The sequence below is a fragment of the Canis lupus genome, chromosome 2 (genome assembly GCF_003254725.2).
Source record: "Canis lupus dingo isolate Sandy chromosome 2, ASM325472v2, whole genome shotgun sequence".
In the NCBI taxonomy this organism is placed as follows: Eukaryota; Metazoa; Chordata; class Mammalia; order Carnivora; family Canidae; genus Canis; species Canis lupus.
Window position 1 is genome coordinate 32,939,804 of NC_064244.1, and position 22,083 is coordinate 32,961,886.

At 50.8% G+C, this 22,083-nt stretch overlaps 1 protein-coding gene across 6 annotated transcripts in view; it reads left to right on the forward strand.

Moving 5' to 3' along the window:
* DIP2C (disco interacting protein 2 homolog C) overlaps nt 1-22,083 on the forward strand; it is a 252,745-nt gene that overhangs the window by 186,610 nt on the left and 44,052 nt on the right. For 4 of the 6 annotated variants that reach the window (XR_007406048.1, XM_049101447.1, XM_025445449.3 and 1 more), the window contains 6 exons: nt 606-686; nt 5,238-5,361; nt 5,807-5,928; nt 6,636-6,747; nt 6,835-6,944; nt 16,748-16,878. Coding sequence is in view for 5 of the 6 variants with exons in the window: in XM_049101447.1 (XP_048957404.1) it covers nt 606-686; nt 5,238-5,361; nt 5,807-5,928; nt 6,636-6,747; nt 6,835-6,944; nt 16,748-16,878 (680 nt within the window). In the remaining variant the exon portion in view is untranslated. Of the gene's footprint in view, nt 1-605; nt 687-5,237; nt 5,362-5,806; nt 5,929-6,635; nt 6,748-6,834; nt 6,945-16,747; nt 16,879-18,549; nt 19,750-22,083 lie in introns of those variants that run through there. The other 2 variants (XM_025445451.3, XM_049101452.1) reach the window with 2 other exon arrangements.

A 22,083-nucleotide genomic window follows, 5' to 3' on the forward strand; every position in this document is an offset into this window, starting at 1 on the left:
CCTGTCCCGGGCACTCGGGCTGTGTGAGCTGCTGGGAACGGTGATGAGGCCGGCCACAGGGCATGGTCGTGGAGACCAGAGGGGCGTACGTTGAGAGCACTGGTCCCTGCGTTCCCACCACAGAGCAGGTTTCTGTTAGTGAAGTAGGTTAGGGGCGTTCCCGGGTGTTCCCCGTGAGCAGACCCCACAGGGGGGCATTCACCCAGACCAAGTGCGTGGGACGCGTGTCATCCGTGTGGTCGGCAGGGCCGTTGGGTGACCGCAGGGAACGACCGTGCTGCACACGGCCAGCGGGAGAGGGCCCATCGAACAGCAGGCCAGACGTGACCGCGGTGCCCGCGCATAGACCTCAGCATCTGCTGCGAGCCCGTCGGGGACGCGGGGGGTGGGACCCTCCCTGAGCCGGCGCAGCCCCCTCCCTGACGGGCGCGTCTAAGTCCCCCAGGGCGCACCTCCCAGCTGGCTTCCCCTTCCATCTGCCCGCCGGGATGTCCCCGTCCTCCGCGAGGGGGCGCCCTATCCTGGCCCGCCAGCAGCACGGAGGCGCCGCGGCTCCAGCATGGGGCGCGTGGGGGCTTGAACCTAACGGCTGTGCTTTCTTGCAGTTCCTGTTCCTGTCGGAGGTCCTGCAGTGGAGGGCGCAGACCACCCCCGACCACGTCCTCTACACGCTGCTCAACTGCCGGGTGAGGCTGAGCGCGCGTCCCGGCCGCTTGCGGGCAGCTCCCCCTCCCCCTCCGTCTTACTAGACATCCTCTTTGTTGTCTGTGGCTGTTTCACATAATTTTAGTTGTTTGGTACTATTTTCTCTAAAAAAGGGAACAGACGAGGTTTATGAGGTATTTTTGTCTCTTACTAGTTTTTTGTGAGAGGTCAGGCGTTCGTTAGACGTTCACCCGTTAGAATGAAAATCGTTTTCCACGTGTCACAAAGGTTCGTGTTGACACTTGGGTTGAAGAAGCGAGCTCACTGGTGGCATCCGCGTGGGCTTGAGGACAAGACCTCAGACGGGCTGGTGCGGACTAGCAAACACCAACGTTTCCATACACTGGGCTTTCCTGTTGCTGTGGAAGTAAAGCCAAGGCACGGAGCGCAGACGCAGGTCTCCTCCGTAGGTTCCAGAGCGTCCGAGGCCCTGCTGCCATTCCGAGCAGGGACCAGGGCCGCGCCAGCCACTTTGAGTCTCCCCTGGTCGTCACACCAGTTCCCAGGTGACACGGCTCCTGGAAACCACACCTGGTCCTTCCCACAGGTGCCGTCATGGCCTCGGGCTGCCGTGGGTGCTCTGTGCCCCCCATGGGTCGCCTGTGCCCAGTTGCTGTTCCAGGCATCCCCTGGAAGAGTCTTGGGACGTGGTCCTGAGCCCGGGCCGTGACTTGCCTGTGCTCCCGGCTGCATGGCGCTCGCAGGCATTGCATCCTGGCCCCTCAAACATGCCGCCCTGCTCTTCCCCTGCATCCTCCCTGAGCTCCCTCGGCGTTCCTCGCTTCCCTAACCCGCTGCCCGGCCAGCGGTCGTCAGCTGTGTCCCGCTGACTGCCTGGCCCCCTGGTGCCTCAGCGGCCCTCCAGAGTGATGAGCCGGGCATGGGTGTCCTTGCCCTCTGGAGGGATGTCTCAGACCCCGTTAGCTGCCGTCCTGGCCCTTGGTGTCGCTGCGCAGGTGCTGCAGTGGTGTCGTGTGGAAATTTAAGCCTAGAGAGAGCCAGAGGCGGGTGCCCAAGGCCTCCTCCACCCTGCCCAGCGTGGCCCCTCATCCGCTCACCCTGCAGCCCCTGCAGTTGGAGACCACCCTGGCCACCCACACGCACCCCCAGACACTGCGGGCGTGTTCATGGGGGACCCGTCCCCACAGGGGGCAAAGCCCGAGCCGCTGTAACCACGCCCGGCCTGGGCAGTGCCCACGGGAGACCACAGCCCTCAGGTGGTCACCCAGGGTCCTCGGGAGCCAGCCTGGGCCGTGTGCACTCCCACTCCGGATCCCGCGGCCATGGTCGCCTGCCGCAGTGACGTACTGGATCGCTGGGGAAAGCAAGTCCCCAGGAATGACCTTGTTAGAAACAGTAGAAGGTCGGATGGGGCGAGGCAGAGGTCAGAGCCCTGACGGGTGCACCCGGGGCAGCGGGGAGGAGGCGCGGGTCGTGGGGGCCGGCGAGCAGCCAGTGCTCAGCCGGGCTGCAGGTCAGGGTCCCCGTGTGTGGGTCCCGCTTCCTGTGCCCTCGAGCTCAGCACCGAGCCACATGCATGTGGACAGAAGCCGGCGGAGCTCACGCTGAAAAGTCTCACCTGTGTCCAACGTGGAGTCCCTGCCGCGAGGGGCCAGCGCATGTCCCTGCGTCCCCGTCCTGCATGGCGCCTTCTGTGGCTTGTGTGTTGGGGACGTGACAAGGTTCCTGCGAGAGCAGCTTCCCGTCTGTGCCAGCAGGCCGCGTGCGTGTGCGCTCTCCGCGGTAGCGCCGTCGTGCCGAGAGAGTTGGCTTTACAGGGGCTGCGGGCTGCGGGGGCTGCTGTGCATACGGGAGACTGTTCCTTATTTTTAACGGGAAGACGAGCCAAGTGTTTTCAAAACTTTTCTTTTTTTTCTTTTAAGTTCCAGCAACTTCCTTAGAATTTTAAACTCTAAATTCAACTTGTTTTTTTCTTAATTTCTCATATTTTTTCACTCACTGCTTAGTTCAATATAAAACTTCAAAGTGATGCACAGTTCACAGCCTTGTTGACGTGGGCCAGGGGTTGGGTGGCAGCCACCCCGCACTCCCTTCCATCGTGATTCCCCCCAAAACGTCCGTGAGGGGAGGTCAGCCCTGATTTCTGCGGTGAGGCAGTTTTTCCCAGGCTCTTCCTGTGCAGAAACCTCGCGCTCCCCTGCAGGTATGGACAGGGCTGCCGCCAGGTGGGCCGTGCACCTGTGGCCGTCGTCGCCAGTGTCTCTGGAGGCGGAGGCTACGTGGGAGCCCCCCAGGGGCCTGGGGCCGGGCGTGGACTGTGCCCGGAGGGCTCCCTGGAGTCCGGGCGGTGAGGGGCGGAGGTGGCTCCCCATGCACCACGGGGCCGGGGGCAGCTTCAATCCCCGGGCGCTGCTGCTGACTCCGGAGCAGAGCCGCTGCTGGGGCTTCTCTGCTCACGTCGCAGCTGCTACGAGGGCAAGCGCCATCCTGACACTTCCAGAGGCACCAGGGATAGAGGCACGCCCCGTCCTGTGTCCCCATACCCTGCCTCAGTGGGTCTTCGGCCACCGGGCGGTGCGGCTTCTCAGGCACACCGTCCACGGCCCTCCCATGCTGTCCCGTGATGCAGAGGCTGCGTGTCCAGAGGCCTGGCGTCAGATCTCCCGGAACCAGGGAGCCCAGCTCCCGGGGAGGGGGGGTGTGGGGACAGCCCGGGGTGGTCTAGCCCAGCACAGGGAGACAGGGGACCGGCCATGACCCACGGCAGCGCGGCCTCCCGGCTGACGCTCACGGTACTGGCTGCACCCAGACAGCACGGCCCCACACCGCCGCCTTGGCTCGGACGTGCCCGAGGACGCCAGGGGCCCCGGCGCTGGTTGGGGCTGGGGCGCAGGGGTCGTCTCAGGACGCCGGTGTGTCCAGTGTTGGCGGCTCCACTTCAGCCTCCCCGGCCTGCACTTGCCCAGTTGACGTGTGTTGCCATCGCCTCATGCCTTAGCTTCCCTCGGGGGAAAGACTGTGAAGGGAAACGTGTGACAGGAAGGTTCCCCCCGGGGCCGGGCCAGTCGGGCCTCCCCCCGCCCAAGCTCAGCGGCCCCGGGGCCCCACCAGTCCAGGGGCCCGCACTGCGGCCTGGAGCTCGATGCGGTGGCGGTTTGGGAACAACTGTGGCCGCCGTGGAGGCCGGTGGTTGTGTCCTGGGGAGGGAAGCCGCACGGCCCTCCCCGAGCAGATGCCTCACAGACGGGCTGCGTACACGGGGATTCTGCGTGTGTCTCCAGCCCACCACAGCCTGCGTCCGGGGGTCCCGGGGTCCAGTCACGTCTGCCTGCGCGGCATTGCCTCCCTGCCCAGAGCACCGCTCCCTGCTCTCCCTCTGGACTCTGCCCTCACGCGTGACATGTGCGTCCCGGGCCTGAGATCCTTCCTGCCGCTCGCTCTGCGGGTCAGCACGGTGCTGCCCATTGCCTTGGGCCTTTCCGTGGTGGACCCTCCCAGGGCACGGACCGCTGCCCAGGTCCAGGAAGCCCACAGCCTGGCGCTGTGGACCCTTCACGGCCCGGCTTCACTTTGTTCGGCGCTTGATGTTGACTGGAGCTCCTCGGGAGGTTGCTGCGGTGCTTTTAAGATAATTTCTGGTCCAAACATAGTTTCCTTTCATTTCTTTGTGTTGACCCCACAGAAATGAATTGGACGGTTCATTTTTCCCTGTACTGGTTTGTTGTTTGGGGTTCTTTTTTCTGTTTTTAGACTTTCTCGACTTTTAATGTGGTGTTTGTTAAAAATATTTTCAATTTGTCTTATATTTCCTGACTTTCCCCATCCTTGGCAATTAGCCTGAAGTCCCAGAATTACCAGGTTAACTTGTTTTTGTAAGTTTAGCTATTTTTTTAGGTTAAGTAATTATTTTTTTAAAAGAATTCATTTATTTGAGAGACAGTGTGAGTTGGGGGGACGGGCAGGGGAGAAAGAATCTCAAGCAGACGCTACACTGAGCGTGGAGCCTGACCTGGGGCTCGATCCCAGGACCCCGAGGTCATGCCCTGAGAAGTCGAGACCCACATGCTTCACCGACTGAGCCAGCCAGGCGCCCCAAGTAATTTTTTTTTAATATTTCTGGTTGGGGCTCTTGGGTGGCTCAGTGGGTGAAGCACCTGCCTCGGGTTCAGGTCATGGTCCCGGAGTCCTCAAATCAAACCGCGCGCTAGGGGCTCTGCGCAGCAGGGGTCTGCTTCTCCCTCTGCCGCTCCCCCCACTCGTGCACTCGCTCACTTGCTGTATCTTAAGTAAGTAAAACCTTTTTAAAAATGAAATACTTTCTGTTCACATGAGCATATCTAGATGGCTCTTTGGTGCTGCCCTTAGCCTGTGGGAAGGAGAGGGCAGTGACCACCAGGGGCACAGGGTCCTGGGGAAGTGACCAAAATGTGCTAACAGTGCCCACAGGTGTGCAGACTCACTACCATCCACGTAGGTGTGTGTCTGGAATCGGGATTGGCTGGTTCCTGCAGGACACCTCGTTAAGCTGTTAGGTCGAAAAACCACTCCCCCGTTGTGCTTGCGATCCTCAGGGAACCATAGCAAGCTCGCTGACGTGCGTGCAGCTGCATAAACGTGCGGAAAAGATCGCCGTGATGCTCATGGAGAGAGGACACCTGCAAGACGGGGACCACGTGGCTCTCGTCTACCCGCCAGGTGAGGAGGCGGCCGCGCTGGCTCACCTCACCGCCTGCGCTCTGGCCCGGCAGCCACTGGCACTGTGTTCCGCGGGGCTCGCGGCGCCTGGTCACCCCCCTCTGGTGTGTGGGGACAGTGGCGTGTGCAGTGAGACTTGGGGGCATCACTAGGATGAAATCCTGCACACGTTTGTATCCGTTTGTTTTAAAATGTATCTGAAGTAGTTCACTTAATCGATGATTAAATCCTTGGCTACGCTGAGAACCGTGGTGTCGAGCAATCCCTTTGCGAAACGAGAGAAAGGAAGCTTGGGCTCCTCGAGGAATAGGCCGCCAGGCAGTTGGAGCTGAAGCCTGGGTGCCGCAGCAGAGGGCGGGCGGCGGTCCGGGGCCCCAGGCTGGCACCTCGCCTGACGGGGACGGGTCGAGTGGCGTGAGAACCCTGCTGCTTCCTCCCCACATAGGAATAGACCTCATCGCGGCGTTCTACGGCTGCCTGTACGCCGGCTGTGTGCCCATAACCGTCCGCCCCCCGCACCCGCAGAACATCGCGACCACGCTGCCCACCGTGAAGATGATCGTGGAGGTAACCCTGCCTGTGGGGGCCGGGCCTTCCTCTTCCTGGGGCAGGGGGCGGGGGGCGGCCTCCTCCGGTCGTTCTGGAAGCAGGATTTCAGCCCGTGTATGAACCTGCACTGGGAACGGAGAGCAGGAGCTTTGCTTCAAATTGATGGAAATGTCCTGTGTTTTTTTAATAGTTACTTATTTAAGTCGTCCCTACACCCACGTGGGGCTCAAACTCACGACCCCAAGATCGAGTCACACGCCTCTGCCTGAGCCGGCCAGGCGCCCCGAGGGTCATTGTGTTCCTTGCTCGAGATTTAGAAACTCCCTGTTCCTTCTTGAATCATAGATGTAATTTCTCTTACACTTGGGGAAATTGAAAAGGACCAGGAGGAGCTTTTCCCCCTGGAGGAGGAGGCAGGAGGACAGCCCAGCCTGGGCCTGGCCCAGGAGTCGGGCCGTGTTGGAGCACCGACCGTGGTCGTGTCCGTGGGTGTAGGCGGCAGCTCTCGAGGCACTCGGGTGGGCTGCTCCCCTGTGAGCACGTTCATAAGCACGGTGTCCCTCGGCTCCAGAAACCCCCAGGGCCTCGGCGGCGCTGACGAGCTCTTGGCGGGGCTCCTGGCTCTCGGGCCTCTCTGGCGGCACCGGCGGCCTCACAGCGCATCTCCGCAGGGGCACCATATGGCGGCTCGCCACTTCCTGAACCACACGTTGTCTGCCCCCCAGGTGAGTCGCTCTGCCTGCTTGATGACAACGCAGCTGATCTGCAAGTTGTTACGGTCCAGGGAGGCAGCCGCGGCGGTAGACGTCAGGGCCTGGCCCCCCATACTGGACACAGGTCAGTCCTCGAGCCCGCCACGTACCTTCCTCTGCTCGTCCGCGTTCCCACTGGGTCTGCCGTGCTAATACCTTTGTTTTGCTCCAGATGATTTGCCAAAGAAGCGGCCTGCCCAGATCTACAAACCTTCCAACCCAGACACTCTAGCTTATCTTGACTTCAGCGTGTCCACAACCGGGATGCTCGCTGGAGTGAAGGTGAGAAGCACGCTCTGCGGGGCACGGTTACAGGCCGCCCGGGGCTGACCCCCAACCTGCTTCTGTAAGACTCAACAGGGCGTGTGATAGGGCGCGTACCTGCCCTTCACGGAGGCTGTGCAGTGCGTTGCCGTGTCCGTGGTTACCTAGGCTGGCCGCTTAGTTCCAAATGTTCCAACTATGTTTTCGTGTGTAAATACAGCCTCGTTAGCCCCTAATAAACAACTGCATGTTTCTCTTCTTGCCAGTTCTCAAACCCCAGTGTTGTGTCCTAAAACTCTGTGCCTGGGGTTCCTTGCTGTTTGAGCCTGGGTTCTGTCCTGGCTGGCTGCGTCGCCCACTGCCCACGGCAGTGACCCTCAATCCCACCAACGAATGGAACTGCCGTGGACCCGTGAATGACTTGGGTTTACGAGCGCCAACCCCCACGTGCAGTCGAAAATCCATGTATGACTTTGACTCCCCCAAAACTTAGCTGCTAACAGCCTGCCGCGGACTGGGAATGTTGCCAGTGACAGAAACAGGCCGGTTTTGTGTGTTTTGAGTATTATATGCTGTGTTCTCGCAGTAAAGTGATCCGGAGAAAAGGAAATGCTGTTAAAAACTAACGAGGGAGGGATCCCTGGGTGGCGCAGCGGTTTGGCGCCTGCCTTTGGCCCAGGGCGCGATCCTGGAGACCCGGGATCGAATCCCACATCGGGCTCCCAGTGCATGGAGCCTGCTTCTCCCTCTGCCTGTGTCTCTGCCTCTCTCTCTCTCTCTCTGTGACTATCATAAATAATAATAAAAAAAAAAAAAAAAACTAACGAGGGAGAGGATGCGTTCACAGTCCAGCTCTGAATACCTGTGTGTAGGTGGGCCGGACTCACACCTGTCCCCTCGTGAGGACCCTCAGGGCCCGGGCGGTGTCCCTGTCAGGGTACTGATACGTCCTCTGTAGCCTCGGGAAGCCCTCGGGGGTCTGACCCTCCCTTTGGGCCATTTACCTCAGTCCTCTTTCTTTACTCTTATTTATCAATTTTTTTTTTTTTTTACTGTGGTTAAATACACGTAACAAATACACCCTGATAACCGATTTAAGGGTACGTGTTTGGCGGCATTAAAACACTGTCATGGAGCCGTCCCCTCCCCGCACCCACCACCTCCTTTCTGTTGCTGGGATTTTGACAACCCTGGGGACCCCATAGAAGTGTGGAGCCCTATAGCACTGCCCTTTTGTGACTGGCTCGTTTCAGGTACTGCCAGGTCCCGGGGGTTTCTCTGTTGTCACGGGTGTCAGAATTCCTTTTTGAGGCAGAGTTAACGTTTCATTGAAGGAATTCACATTTGGACTATGTGTTCATCTTCAGTTAACAGTGGGGTTGCTTCCAGCTTTCGGGTCCCGTAAGGAATGCTGCTGTGAGCATACAAGTACAAGCACCTCTTTGGGGTATATGCCAAGGGGTGGAACTATGGGTCATATGAGGATTCCATTTCTAATCTGGGAGCGAACTATCATATTGTCCATTGTGGCCACACTGTTTCACCTTCTTCTCATCCTCACCAACTCTTAAGAGCTTTCTGGTGTTTTGTTTTTTTCAGTAGTAGACATCCTAATGGGTGTGCAGTGGTATCTCGTGGTGGTTTTGATTTGCATTTTCCTAATGATTAGTAATGGTAAGCATCTTCTCATGTAGTGATTGGTCTTTTGCATGTCTTCTTTGGAGAAATGTCCATTCAAGTTCTTTGAATCAAGTTGCTTATTTTGTTGTTGAATGTAACAAATTTTCTGTATATTCTGGTTATTAATCCCTGAATTTTCTCCTGTTCTGTAGATTGCCTTCTTACTCTGGATAGTGTCTTTTGATGCACAAAATTTTTAAATTTTCATAAAGTCCAATTTTGTGGGGTTTTTTTTGGGGGGGGCGGGGCTCATGCTTTTGGTGACATCTAAGAAATCATTGCCAAATCCAGCGTTATAGAGCTTTCATCCTCTTTTTTCCAAGAGTTTCATTGTGTTGGGTCTTATATTTCTAATTTTCCTATGTGGTGGTAAGTAAAAGTCCAGCCTCATTCTTCTGCATGTGGAGATCCAATTTTCTCTGCACCATTTCTTGAGAAGACTCTCTTTTCCCACATTGAATGGTCTCAGCACCCTTGTCAAAAATCAGTTGGCCATATATGCAAGGGTTTATTTCTGGGCTCTGTATTATTTTCTGTTGATCTGTTCTGCAGCAGTTTTTATACCAGTACTGCACTGTATTGATGACTGTATATTTGTAGTAAGTTTTTAAATCAGGAAGTATGAGTCCACTGTTTATTTTCAAGATTGGCTATTCAAATTTCCTTGAGATTCTGTATGAATTCTATGATGTATTTCCTACTTCTACAAAAGACACCATTGATATCTTGATGGAGATTGTTTTGAGTCTGTGTTGTTTAGGGTAGTGTTGGTGTCTATGAATATGTTATGTGTTTCCATTTATTTATGTCTTTAATTTGTTTGGTAATATTTTATAGTTTTCATTGTCAAGTCTTTCACTTCTTTGATTAATTAATTCCTAAGCATTTTATTCTTTGATGCTATTGTAAATGGACTTGTTTTAATTTTCTCTTCAGATTTTCATTTAATCTATAGAAATGCAAGTGATCTTTATATGCTGACTTCTTATCCTGCTACTTTACTGAATTTATGATTTTTAACAAATTTTTTGTATGAAGTATTTAAGAGTTTTCTACATTTAAGTTCATTTTACCTGTGAACAGAGATACTTCTACTTTTCCAATATGAGTGCCTTATATTTGTTTATCTTACCTTGTTGCTTGGGCTGGAACTTTGAACACTATTCTGAATAGAAAAGCAGGCAAATTGTAGAAGTAAAGCTTTGAGTTTTTCACGGCTAAGTATGATGTTCTCTGTGTTTTTCATATATGGCTATTATTGTGTTGAGGCCCTTTTTTCTGTTCCTAGTCTGTTGAGTGTTTTTATTATAAAAGGATGCTGGGGATCTCTGGGTGGCGCAGCGGTTTGGCGCCTGCCTTTGGCCCACGGCGCGATCCTGGAGACCCGGGATCGAATCCCACGTCGGGCTCCCAGTGCATGGAGCCTGCTTCTCCCTCTGCCTATGTCTCTACCTCTCTCTCTCTCTCTCTCTCTCACTGTGTGCCTATCATGAATAAATAAAATAAAATAAAATATCTCCCTCTTTAAAAAAAAAAAAAAAGGATGTTGAATTTTGTCAGATCCTTTTTTTTTGCATTAATTGAGATGATCATATGGGGGTTTTCCCCCTCATTCTTTTAATGTCATATATGATTGATTTTTTAAAATATTTGTTTTTAAGTAATATTTACGCCCAATATGGGGCTCAAACTTCTAACCTCGATATGAAGAGTCACGTGCTCCTCCAACTGAGCCAGCCAGGTGCCCCCTCCGTTGATTCTTTTTTTTATACGTAGAGCCGATATTGCTTTCCAGACACCAATCCCATTATTGTATTAAGTCTTTTAATATGCTACCACATCGGGTTAGTACTTTGTTGAGGATTTTTGCATTAGTGTTCAGCAAGGATATTATTCTGTACTTTTCTGTTTTTAGGGTATCTTTGACTTCATAGAATGAGTTAAGAAGTGTCTTCTTCAGTTTTTTGGAAAAGTTTGAGAAGGGCTGGTATTAGTTCATCTATTTTTTTAATAAGATTTATTTATTTATTTTAGAGAGGAAACGCTGACACGAGTGTATGTTGTGGGGAAGGACAGAGGCATAGCTGGGAGAGAATCCCAGGCCGACTCCCCACTGGGAATGGAGCTCAATGTGGGGCTCTGTCTCACAACCCTGAGATCATGACGTGAGCTGGAATCCAGAGTCAGACTCTTAACCGAATGAGCCACCCAGGCGCGCTGGTGTTAGTTCACCTTTAAATGTTTGGTAGATTTTAGCAGTGAAGTCATTGGTGCAGGGCTTTTCTTTGTTGGGAAATCTTTACTAATTTGATCTTCTTATTACTTACAGGTTTATTCAGATTTTTTTATTGTTCGTGATTTAGTCTTGGTAGGTTTTGTGTTCCTTTTTGATAATTTGTGTTTCCCTTGCCATGAAAAGGAACTTCTCCATTTCATACAGAAGTTGTGCATGTTCATAGTACACTCTTATAATTACATTTAATTCTGTAGAATCCGCTGTAAATGTCCCTACTTTCATTTCTGATTTTAGTAATTTGGGTGTTTGCTCCTTTTTTTTTATTCCATCTAGATAAAGGTTTGTTCTGTTGATCATTTCAAAGAACCAACCTTTGCTTTCATTGATTGTACTATTTCTCCATTTGCTTGTCTCTGCTATCCTCTTCATTATTGCCTTCTTTTGCTAGCTTTGGGTTTAGCTTGTTCTTCATTTTCTAATTCCTTAAGTAGTAACGGTAGGTGGTTGATGTGAGATCTGTCTTGTTTTTAAACATAACTGTTTATATAAATGTCTGCATTAACATGGCTTTTGCTGTGTCCTGTAAGTTTTGGTATGTTGTATTCCATTTGCATTTGTGTCTTGAGTATTTTCTGATTTTCGTGATTTCCTTGTGGTTATTTGAGGGTGCATTTCTTAAATTTCACAAGTTGTGAGTTTTCCAGTTTTCCTTCTAACAGTTCCTAACTCCATCCTGTTGTGGGTAGAGAAGATACTTCACACAGTATCTATCTTTTTAAATCTACTGAGACTTAATTTGTGGCCTAAAATATGGTCTATGCTGGAAAACGACCCAAGTGCTCTAGCAAAAATTGTATATTCCGTTGTGGTTGAGTGTTCTGAACGCCCCTCACATCTCTTTGGTTTATTGTATTAAGTCTCTCTCTCTCTCCCTTTTCTTTAACATGTTGTCTTTCTGGTTCTGACCATTATTGAGAATAAGGTATTGAAGTCTGTCTCTGAAGAAATACAGTTTCTCCCTTTAGTTTTGTCCATTTTTGCTTCGTGTGTTTTGATGATCTGTTGTCAGGTGTGCAGATGTTTACAACTGATTAATCTTCTTGCCGTACCAAACCCTTTATTAATACGTAATGCCTTTGTCTCTTGAACCTTCTTTGAAGTCTGTATGTTGAGTATTAGTTTAGCTGCCTCTCCTTGCCATACAATAAGTAACCAAAACAATTGTCAGTTGGTTAATGTTTGCATAGAATGTCTTTATGCATTCTTTCACTTGCAGACTACTTGTGTCTTTTGATCTAAAATGAATCTCTTAGGGGCACATAGGTGGCACAGTCAGTTGGGGGTCTAACTCTTGGTTTCCACTGGGTTTGTGGTCTCAGGATCATGAGATCCAGCCCCACGTAGGCTCCACACACAGCACAGAGTCTGCTTGGAGTTTCTCTCTCTCTCTCCTGTGGACCCCCCACACACACACATTCTCTCTCTCTCTCATCCTTTCAAATAAATAAATAAATCTTTTTAAAATATGAGTCTTTTGTAGGCAACATATGGTTGGATCATGTATTTTACTCTGCCAATTTTTGTCTTTGGAGAGTTAATCTGTTTAATTTAAACTAATTACTGATAAGGGACTTCTGTGGGGGCACCCAGTGCTGCAGATGATTAAGCATCTGACTCTATTTCAGCTCAAGTCATGATTTCGGGGCCATGAAATCTAACTCTGTGTTGGGCTCCCCACTCAGCAGGGAGTCTGCTTGAGATTTTGTCTCCTTCTGCCCCTCGCTCTGCTCACACACTCTCTCGACCTCTCTAAAATGAATGAATGAATGAAATTTATTTTTTAAAAAGAAGGAACTTCTGTCATCTTGCTCTGTATTTTCCATATGTCTTACAACCTTCCTGTTACTCATTTCCTGAATTACTATCTTGTTTTGTGCTTAGTTGATTTTTTATAGTGAAACATTCAAATTCCTTTCTCATTTCCTTTTGTATATTTTCTACACGTTTTGTCCTTGAGATGACTATGGGGATTGCGTTGGACAGCCTACAAATCCAGTTTGGATTACACCCGCTTAATTTCAGGGACATTAAAAACTGCTCCATCTCCACCTCTCTCACTCTGTGGCCCAAAATATGTGGCAATACTTCTTTCAAATGCATTGGTCTATTAAGTTATATAGGGGAAAAAATGGAATTTAAACCCAAAGTTACAGTGACAGTTTTGAAGCTGATAATTGTTTTGTTTGACTGTATTAGTCTCTTAAGCCATGTAGAAAATGAAAAGTGGAGTTATATAAAGTATTGCTACAATTATACTAGCTTTTATAAAAAGCCTTTATTTATTTTACAGAGTGGGAGAGAAAAAGGGGGTGTGGGGGTAGAGGCAGAGGGAGAGAATCCCAAGCTGCCTCCCGCTGAGCATGGAGCCCAACTCGGGGCTCAATCCCAGGACCCTGAGATGACCTGAGCTGAAATCAAGAGTCAGATGCCCAGCCGACTGAGCCACCCAGTTGCCCTAGGATTTTACACTAGGGTTTATAATTGCCTTGTATTGACCTTTACTGCAATCCTAATTTATTCACTTGGCTTCAGGTTATGTCTAATGTCTTTCTATTTCAACCTGGAGGACTCTCTTGAGCCTTTCATGGCAGGTCTAAATGTAATGCGTCCCCACAACTTTCTCCTTAATGGGAATGTCTTAATTTTTCCAAAATTAATTACCACTGACTGCCCAAGCCTTAACAGACTCCAGTGCTCCAAATAGTTTCATCATTTTCTGCCTACGCAGTTGTTATCTGGTTGCTATGGAGACCGTCTTCCCAGGATCTTCCCTGCTTTTCAGTAGAATCCGAGGTGCCAAGCCAAATAAAGTGTAATATAAAATAAAATAATTCTTCAAAAGCCTTTTGAAGATTTATTTATTTGAGGGAGCACGTGTGTGCACCAGCAGAAGGGACAGAGGAAGAGAGGATCTCAAGGAGACTCCACACTGAGCAGATCTCAGCCCCGGGGCTCGAACTCACAACCCTGAGATCATGACCTGAACAGAAATCAAGAGTCACTTAACTGACTCCCCACCGGGCACCCCTTCAAAACCCTTTTTGAGTACAGATTTTTTTTCAGACCAGAATGAGGGAGTTAGCACACTGCCCAAAGTGGCCTTGAGCCGCCTCCAGTCATAGCCGAAGGGAAAACACACCCTTGGATCCTTCCCTTGTCCTGATCTACAGAGTGGAGGCTGTCATGTTACATCCTGATTCCATGAAGGTGCTTGTCCTTGAAACAGGTAAAGTGATCTGTGCTGTTACTACTTGGGGATTCCATTTAATAGCAGCATAAACCCTGGGGATGCCAGAGAGATGAGTGACTAGACTTTCAGATTTATGAAAGCTTTCTTTTTTTAAAGATTTATTTATTTTAGAGAGTGGGTGCAGGGGGCGGGGAGGGGCAGAGGGAGAGAGAAATTCTAGCAGAGTCTGCTGAGCGTGGAACCCAGTGCAGGTCTCGATCCCATAACCTGAGCCAAAAACAAGAGTTGGCTGCTGTGCCAACTGTGCCACCCGGGCACCCTTCAAATTTATGGAAGTTTTTGTTCAACTTTTGACATATAATTTGTTTGACAAGTACCTGAGATGAAGTATGTTGTGATTTCATTTAATGAACACTCATATTCCTTAAATACTGAGAGGCATAGAGCTGAAATCATCTGGTTTATAGTCTTACGATGGAAATCCCTCTACGTCTTGGGTGGCCCATGTCACCGTGTTTCTTGAAAATGTTCATTCATTTTCATCTTTTGGACAAAGATGTCATTGAGTATTCAGCTCAATACCAAAAACTAAGAGAGAGTAGTTTACCCAGTGAACAGTTTTTTTTCCGTAATAGGTACTGTTTAACCTCTGATTTAGAAGATGACCCATGAGGATATGTTTATATGTTCGGTTTGAGTTTTATAATATTCTTCAAACATGTAATGTGAACTCTGAGGGTTCTGGATAGATCCTGGGTGAACGTTTGCTCGACACCAACCAGAAGTCACGTGGAGGACCCATGTGGCCTCCGACAGACTGCCCTGTGGGTGTCCCCGCAGGACGTTGTAGCCTGGTAGTGGCTTTCCCTTCCACCACGTGTCATCCCGCTCACTTTGAGGTGGTGTGGGCGGCTGAATGGCACACTGGAAGGTAAACCTTTCCAAGAGATGTCCTGAGATGCGTCTGAAAAATACAGTTGCCGTCCCCCCGATTCCCCCAACTTACATGTCTGCTCTGCGTGTCAGAGTTAGAGCGTCAGAGCTTACTGTTTGGGGCTCAGCTGATCCTTTATCCCGGTCCAAGTCTGTCTCCACGAGAACTGGGCGTTGTTCTTCCAGGTTGGGCTATTGGTCTGTGATGCTGAGGGAGTCCAGCGTCGCAGTGAGCATGGACGTGAGGTGTTCAGCTTTCCTGGTTGCATTTGTCTCTGTTCTCATGCTGAGGGATCTGCTCCTGCTGACTCACCCCCAAGACCCAGGGCCCCCACCAGGGTGCGGTGAGAGCCCATCCTCTGCTCCCCACGTGCTCCGTAGGAGTGCTTACAGACCCCCAGGGAGCAGAGCTCGCTCGGTTTTCCACGGGCTTGTAAGCTCCTGAGGCTGAAGGCCGTGTTCCACCCTGCTCCGAGCACCTGAGGCAACGGCTGGTCCATCAGCCTCGCTTGTACACGAGCATTTGTTGAGCTGAAGGATCGGCTCGCTCCTGCCAACAGCACTGCCTGCCGGAGCAGGGACTCGGCAAAGGTTGTTTTCAGTGAATCTGGGAATGTGGGTAATTTGGGAAGTTAGGACCTTACTAACGCTCGATCCAGCAGCTGGGAGTTGGAGGAGCGTTTCATAAATGCAGCGTTTCTCGCGTCCTCCAGTGTCGTGGCTGGACCTCCCGTATGTGAGGTTCTGCAGTGGTTCTGTATTACATCGTGTGGGTTCCCCCGAGTGCCCCCGATGAAACGTGCTGCCAGAGCTCCTCAGGCTCCCGTGTTCGGAATGATGTCCCCTACGCCCGGCATCCTCTGCTGCTGCCAGAGTGACTAGGGGTGCTGTTGCAGGCATCCCGGCCGGGTCTGCCCTCACACTCAGGTCCGGGGGACATCCACCTCAGATCCACTCACAACACGTTTAAAACCACGAACTTAGGCTTGACTGGCTAGAAAGCTTCTATGAGAAAATTGATTTTGTTGGACACAGTTTGCGGTAGTTTATAATAAACGTTACACACTGGCTGCGGGGCCCCCTTTCTGTCACCTCCATCATACAGGGGTGACGGCGGAGACGGGAGCTTGGATGACTTGCACGTCCCGCTGCCCCTGGCCCTGATTCTGGCTCAAGTGTGAGTGACCTTCCCCGAGCCTGGTCCCTCATCGTCGGGGTGGGCTGTTCCTCCACTATGCCCGGTGACCCCGCCGCGTGACAGGCAGGTGTTGGGCCTGGACACGAGTCCACGTCACACACAATCCCTGCCTGGAGTGGGGCCGCGGGCGGTGGTACCTGTGCAGTTGCTGGAGGACCCCTTAGTGCTAAGCTGCTTTTCAGGTGCTTGAGTTGCTGGCCTCCCAGCCCCAGGGGCACCAGAGGCTGTGCATGGGGTTGGGTTGTTGACAAGGGAGGGCTGATGGGGCGGGGGGGGGGGGGGTGGCTGACAGGGCGGAGGAGAAGCTCACTGGAGTGGAGGGGCTGATGGGGGTGCTGATGGGGCAGAGGGGGGCTGATGGGGTGGGGGGCTGACGGAGGGGGGCGCTGTCTTGGGGGGGTGCTGATGGGTCGGCAGCCACTCTTCTTGCTCCGGAGCCAGAGCTTGGTGACAGGTGCCCCCTGCCAAGATGCCCCTGGCATGGGGCCGGGCTGGGGCCTGAAGGCGGCCTTGCTGTCTTGCAGATGTCTCACGCAGCCACCAGTGCCTTCTGCCGCTCCATTAAGCTGCAGTGTGAGCTGTACCCCTCCAGAGAGGTGGCCATCTGCTTGGACCCCTACTGTGGACTGGGCTTTGTCCTGTGGTGCCTCTGCAGGTGAGTACCTCCCCAGCCTTGACCACATGTGTGCGTTTGCAGAGCGGATGCCACAGTGTGTGGCGGGCCCCTGCCTCCCCGGGGCCCAGCTGCGGCTGGGCCACAGATGGGTCCCTGTCCCATCCCTCCTTGGCCCTACTCCTGGGGGTTGATGTGCACCTGCACAGGGACCTCAGACGCCAGGTTCCTGGGAGGCTGCCTGGTGCCGACCGTGTTTCCAGGCGAAGACTCTGGCCCAGGCCCTGGTTCTCTGCCTTTAAATTCTAGCAGTTTCCCTGTCCCGGAATCGGTATTAAATCAGGGTGGAAGGGGGGTGGAGGGTACGAACCTCAGCTGCCGGGAAGCCAGGAGCCGGGTCCCTGGGGACCCCTGCCCTGCCCCCTGCCAGCATCTGATCCCCGCCCTTGCATGCCCCATGCACTCCCCGCCCCTGTACCCCCTGCACCCACCCTGCATCCCTCTCACCCTCCTACCCCCTGCACACCCCCACCCACCCGTTGCAGGCTCAGCCAGGGTTTGCAGGGAGGGTGAACACCGCAGGTTTACCAGCATTTCTTCAGACCATCCATACATGTTCTCTGTAGAAACTTCAGAAAGTACAAAGTAACGTGAGGAACATAAAGTGATCCCCATCCAGTGACACCAGAAAATACTGTTAGCATCTTGCATCTCATCTTCCAGTTTCATTTGAAAGGTAGCGTCCTTAAGGCTTCAGGCGTCTGCAGGTGCATGACGATCATCTGTGCCCACCGTTGGGCTCCCCACGGGCCAACATTTGGACCATTTTGTTCCATCTCTCCTTCCAGTTTTTTCTGCCCTCACTTTATAGGCAGTGTTCTAAATCAGTCACCAGATAACATGATTTCACCCTAAATCTTTAAGTTTGCATAGTTTTCTAACTCTGCTTTAATGTAAGCATCAATCTGAAAGGGGTTATGATTTACTTTCTTCTTAATAGGCTCTAGTAGACATTCTCTTTTTTTTTTTTAAGATTTATTTAATTATTCATGAGAGATACAGAGCGAGGTATAGACACAGGCAGAAGGAGAAGCACGCTCCATGCATGGAGCCGAACACAGGACTCGATCCCAGGACCCGGGGGTCACGCCCTGGGCTGAAGGCGGCGCTAAACCCCTGAGCCACCCAGGCTGCCCTCTCTTGTGTCTTTAAATGCACTTTGGGAAATAGTTATTATGCATTTGTAATATTTAATAGTATTAAGTCAGATGAAAATCCAGTCCTGTGTTTTTGAACAACACTGGCATTTATTCTAATTAGAACAATTAAACTTTCCAAGAGAGCAAATTGAATTAAATTAAAATATTTAATGATTTTTGCCTCGCTGTAAAATGCAGTAGCATAGTGGGTAATTTTTTGGGGGGGTGGGGGAATAGTTAAGAATACAGCATTCCAGCAGTGACCCTTGGCTGACTGAGAAAGAAGCCTGTCCCAAAGCACCAACTTTATAGGGGCCTGTGTGTTGGCAAAGGTGCCGGTAAAGCCGAGGCCAGTGGATGCGGTGCTTTCCCGTCCCTCTGGCTTGTGGAGCCTCATGCTTGTGACACGGACAGAGCGACTGATGGGAAAGGAGGTTACGTGTGGGGTGCAGTCGGGGCTCTTGAATGGCTTATAAGGAGCCCTTACCTAATGAACATCTTCAAATTCTTTTAGAAGTCATGAAATTACAGCATTCTCTGGATTGCGCCTGCGGCACTAAAAATGAATACGTGATACCTCAACGTCTTGCTTCTGAAGTCCTCTGTAGACACAGATCCAAACAGACCTGCTTAAGAACTGCCCCGGGAGCGTCCACCCAGGAGCGGTGAGAACGCCAGCACCGTCCAGCTCTGGGAATAGGGCGTCCTCCCAGACAGCGAGTGTTCCTCCAGGCGGGGCTGATTTCAGGGCTGGGACAGGAAGCGCGCCACATGAATCTGAATGTCTCTTTGTGCAAGAAAGCACTCGGGTAGGATGGGCCGTGTCCCTCAGGGGACTCTCACTAGCCAAATTGGGGGGATTTCAGCATCAGAGTAAAGATGATGAGAGAGAACACTTTGAGTAAAATAAATGATCTCACTATTCAGATGAACCGATTGAAAGCTTGATTGCGAGAGTAGACATCTAGGAAATAGTTGTTAACTATAAAGGATGGGAGAGACCCTTTGTGGCCAAGACAGGCCATTGTGTGTCACCCAGAGGGTTGCAGTGAGGGGAATGGCATCCCGTCCAGGGTCTTCCTAACAAACACACTTGGAGCCGTAGACCCAACCTGAGGGGTGTGCAGGGGCGCTGCTGTCTGCAACCACGAATGCCAGGGTCAGGGTCACAGAGCGCTGAGGACCCCACCGGGCAGGCTGATGGCATCAGCGGGTGCATCTCTGTGAAAGATACCGTCAGGACAGCCAGCAGACTTGAAGGGTCCGACAGGTGGAAGAAATGTATGTTTCCCGATTTTGATGTTGTAATTGGCTTTATGGAGAAAAATAAACTTATTCACTGTAAGTACCTGCTGACATATTTGGAGTTGATGGAACATCAGGTCAGTGACCTCAAATGATTCAAGAGGGGAAAAGTTATTTCCACCTAGAACTTGTATATAATGTTGGGATTGTTTCCACATTTCTAAAAAGTTTAATACAAATAGTTTTTCATAACTTCATTCAGGGGATGCCCGGGTGGCTCAGCGGTTTTATGCCACCTTCAGCCCAGGGCCTGATCCTGGAGACCCGGGATCAAGTCCCACATCGGGCTCCCTGCATGAAGCCTGCTTCTCCCTGCCTGTCTCTCTGCCTCTCTCTCTCTCTGTCTCTTATGAATAAATGAATAAAATCTTTTTAAAAAATTAAAATAAAATTCCATTCAGTCATAAAATTGTTTTTCTAAGAATCATGTCACAATGGTTTCCAAATTTCTTTAAGATCAAATATGCCTTAAAAAGCATTTTAGATAGTTGATCTTCATGGGTTAGATGTTTCAATATTGTTAAAATGGAAATTCTCCACAAATAGATCTAGAGATTTAATGTAATTCCTGTCAAAATCTCAGCAAGTTTTGTTTTTTTCCCCTTGGCAGAAATTGACATCTCTATCCTAACATACAAAAAAAGAATCCACAATATCCAAAACAATTTTTGAATAGAATAGCAAAGTCAGAAAACAGACTCCCAACTTGAGCACTTAACTGCAGTAACCAGGACAGTGCGGTGTTGGTGTAAAGGTAGCGGGAAGGCCGATGCAGGAAACACAGCCAATGAAACAGAATGGAGAGCCAGGAACTGCGGTGACCACCTGCGCATGGTCACTTCATTTCTCAACAGTCATACCAAGGCAGCTCAGTGATGAAAGGGTAGTATTTTCGACAAATGACGCTTGGGGATGTTGGATGTTCACCTGCAAAGAGTAAACTTTTATTTTGCATTGATAAACTCACCATGGGTGCAGATTTGGATGTAGGAGCTAAAACTTAAAGTTTTAGCTTTAAAGGAATTAGTCTTTTTTTTTTTTTAAAGACTTTATTTATTCATGAGAGACACACAGAGAAGCAGAGGCACAGGCAGAAGGAGACACAGGCTCCCTGCAGGGACTTGATGTGGGTGGGACTCAATCCCAGGACCCCAGGATCACAACGTGAGGCAAAGGCAGACACTCAACCACTGAACCACCCAGGCGTCCCAAGGAATTAGTCTTTATCATCGTGATAAAGGATGTGGGCGTTGGGGGGTGTGATACAGCTCTGCAAACGTAGTAAAAGCCTTTGAGTTCTGTGCTTCCCACGGGGTGGATTTTATGGGATATACACCCCACAGAAGGCAAGCGCAGCCTGTCATGGGGTTCTGAGGTTCTGAGGTGGCATCGTGAGTTAGGGTTCTTAGATACGGTGCCAGAGGTGCAGTTCCTAAGAGAAACAGTGAATGAATGTGGCTTCGCAAATGACACTATTAAGAAAGTTGGAAATACAAGCCACGGACTGGGCAGGAATCTGTGTAGATCATAACCTGATAGTCCTTCCAACCAGATGTAAAGCGAACTCTCAAAAGCCAAGAATACGACACACGACGTAATCAAAAAATGGGCAACAGGTTTGAATAGACATTTCACCAAAAATCCCGTGTAACCAATTAGCACATGAAGTTGCTTATTCATTTAGGGAAAGGCAAACTAAAGTAGTGAGATAACACTTCATACTCACTGAACAGATACAACCACAAACCCCAGAAAATAAGGTTGGAGAACTTGCATTTTCTGGTTTCGAAACGACACCACAAGGCAACAGTAACCAAGGATGTGCAGAAACTGAAGTTCCCCTACATCTTTGACAGGAATGTAAGATGGTGAAACCACAGTCTGGCATGTTCTTAAAAATTAAATGCACAGTACGACCCAGCAACGCCACTCCTCGGCATCTGCCAGAACAAAGGGAAAACACCCAAAAATGTGATGTGTGAAAGGTCCGTAGCAGCCTTTGCAAAAACAAGAAAGATAATCCACATGTGCGCCAGCTGGTGAAAGGGTAAACCGTGTATGTGCACGTCCTTACGGTGGATACAGCTCCAGCGTGGATAAACTCTGGACATCACACTACAAGAAAGAAGCCACTCAAAGGACCCACACGTTTGTGATTGTATCATATGAGCTATTTCTGTGAAACATCTGGGAAAGCAAAGCTACAGACGGGAAGTAGAGCAGTGGTTGGTTGGGGCTGGAGTGCACAGGTGCCCCCAGGACTGGGCGTCGGGCGGGTGCGATGCGGCTCTGCGAACATAGTGAAAGCCTTTCGGTTCTGTGCTTCCCACGGAGTGGATTTTGTGGTGTGTGCACCCTACAGAAGGTGAGCGCAGCCTGTCATGGGGTTCTGAGGTGGCAAGTCGAGACAGTGACACGTGCCTTCGCGACCCGTGCACCTGCCTTGCTCAGAGTGCCCAAGTTCTGATAGTTTCCGGTATTTTGTGTATTTTCTCTGGTTCATAATCTGGAATCACTAAATTACGAGTGTGAAATTTTATTTCATCCAAATGTCCTTTTTTCCTTCCTAGTCAGCTGTGTTTTTATTTTTTTAATAGACTTTATTTTTCAGAACAGTTTGAAATTTGCAACAAAATTGAGTGGGAGCTACAGAGATTTCCCATGCACCTCCTATGCCACACAGGCTTGGGCTCCCCCGTTATCAGCCTGCGCCCGAGGGGATTTTTTTTGTTTGTTTTAATCT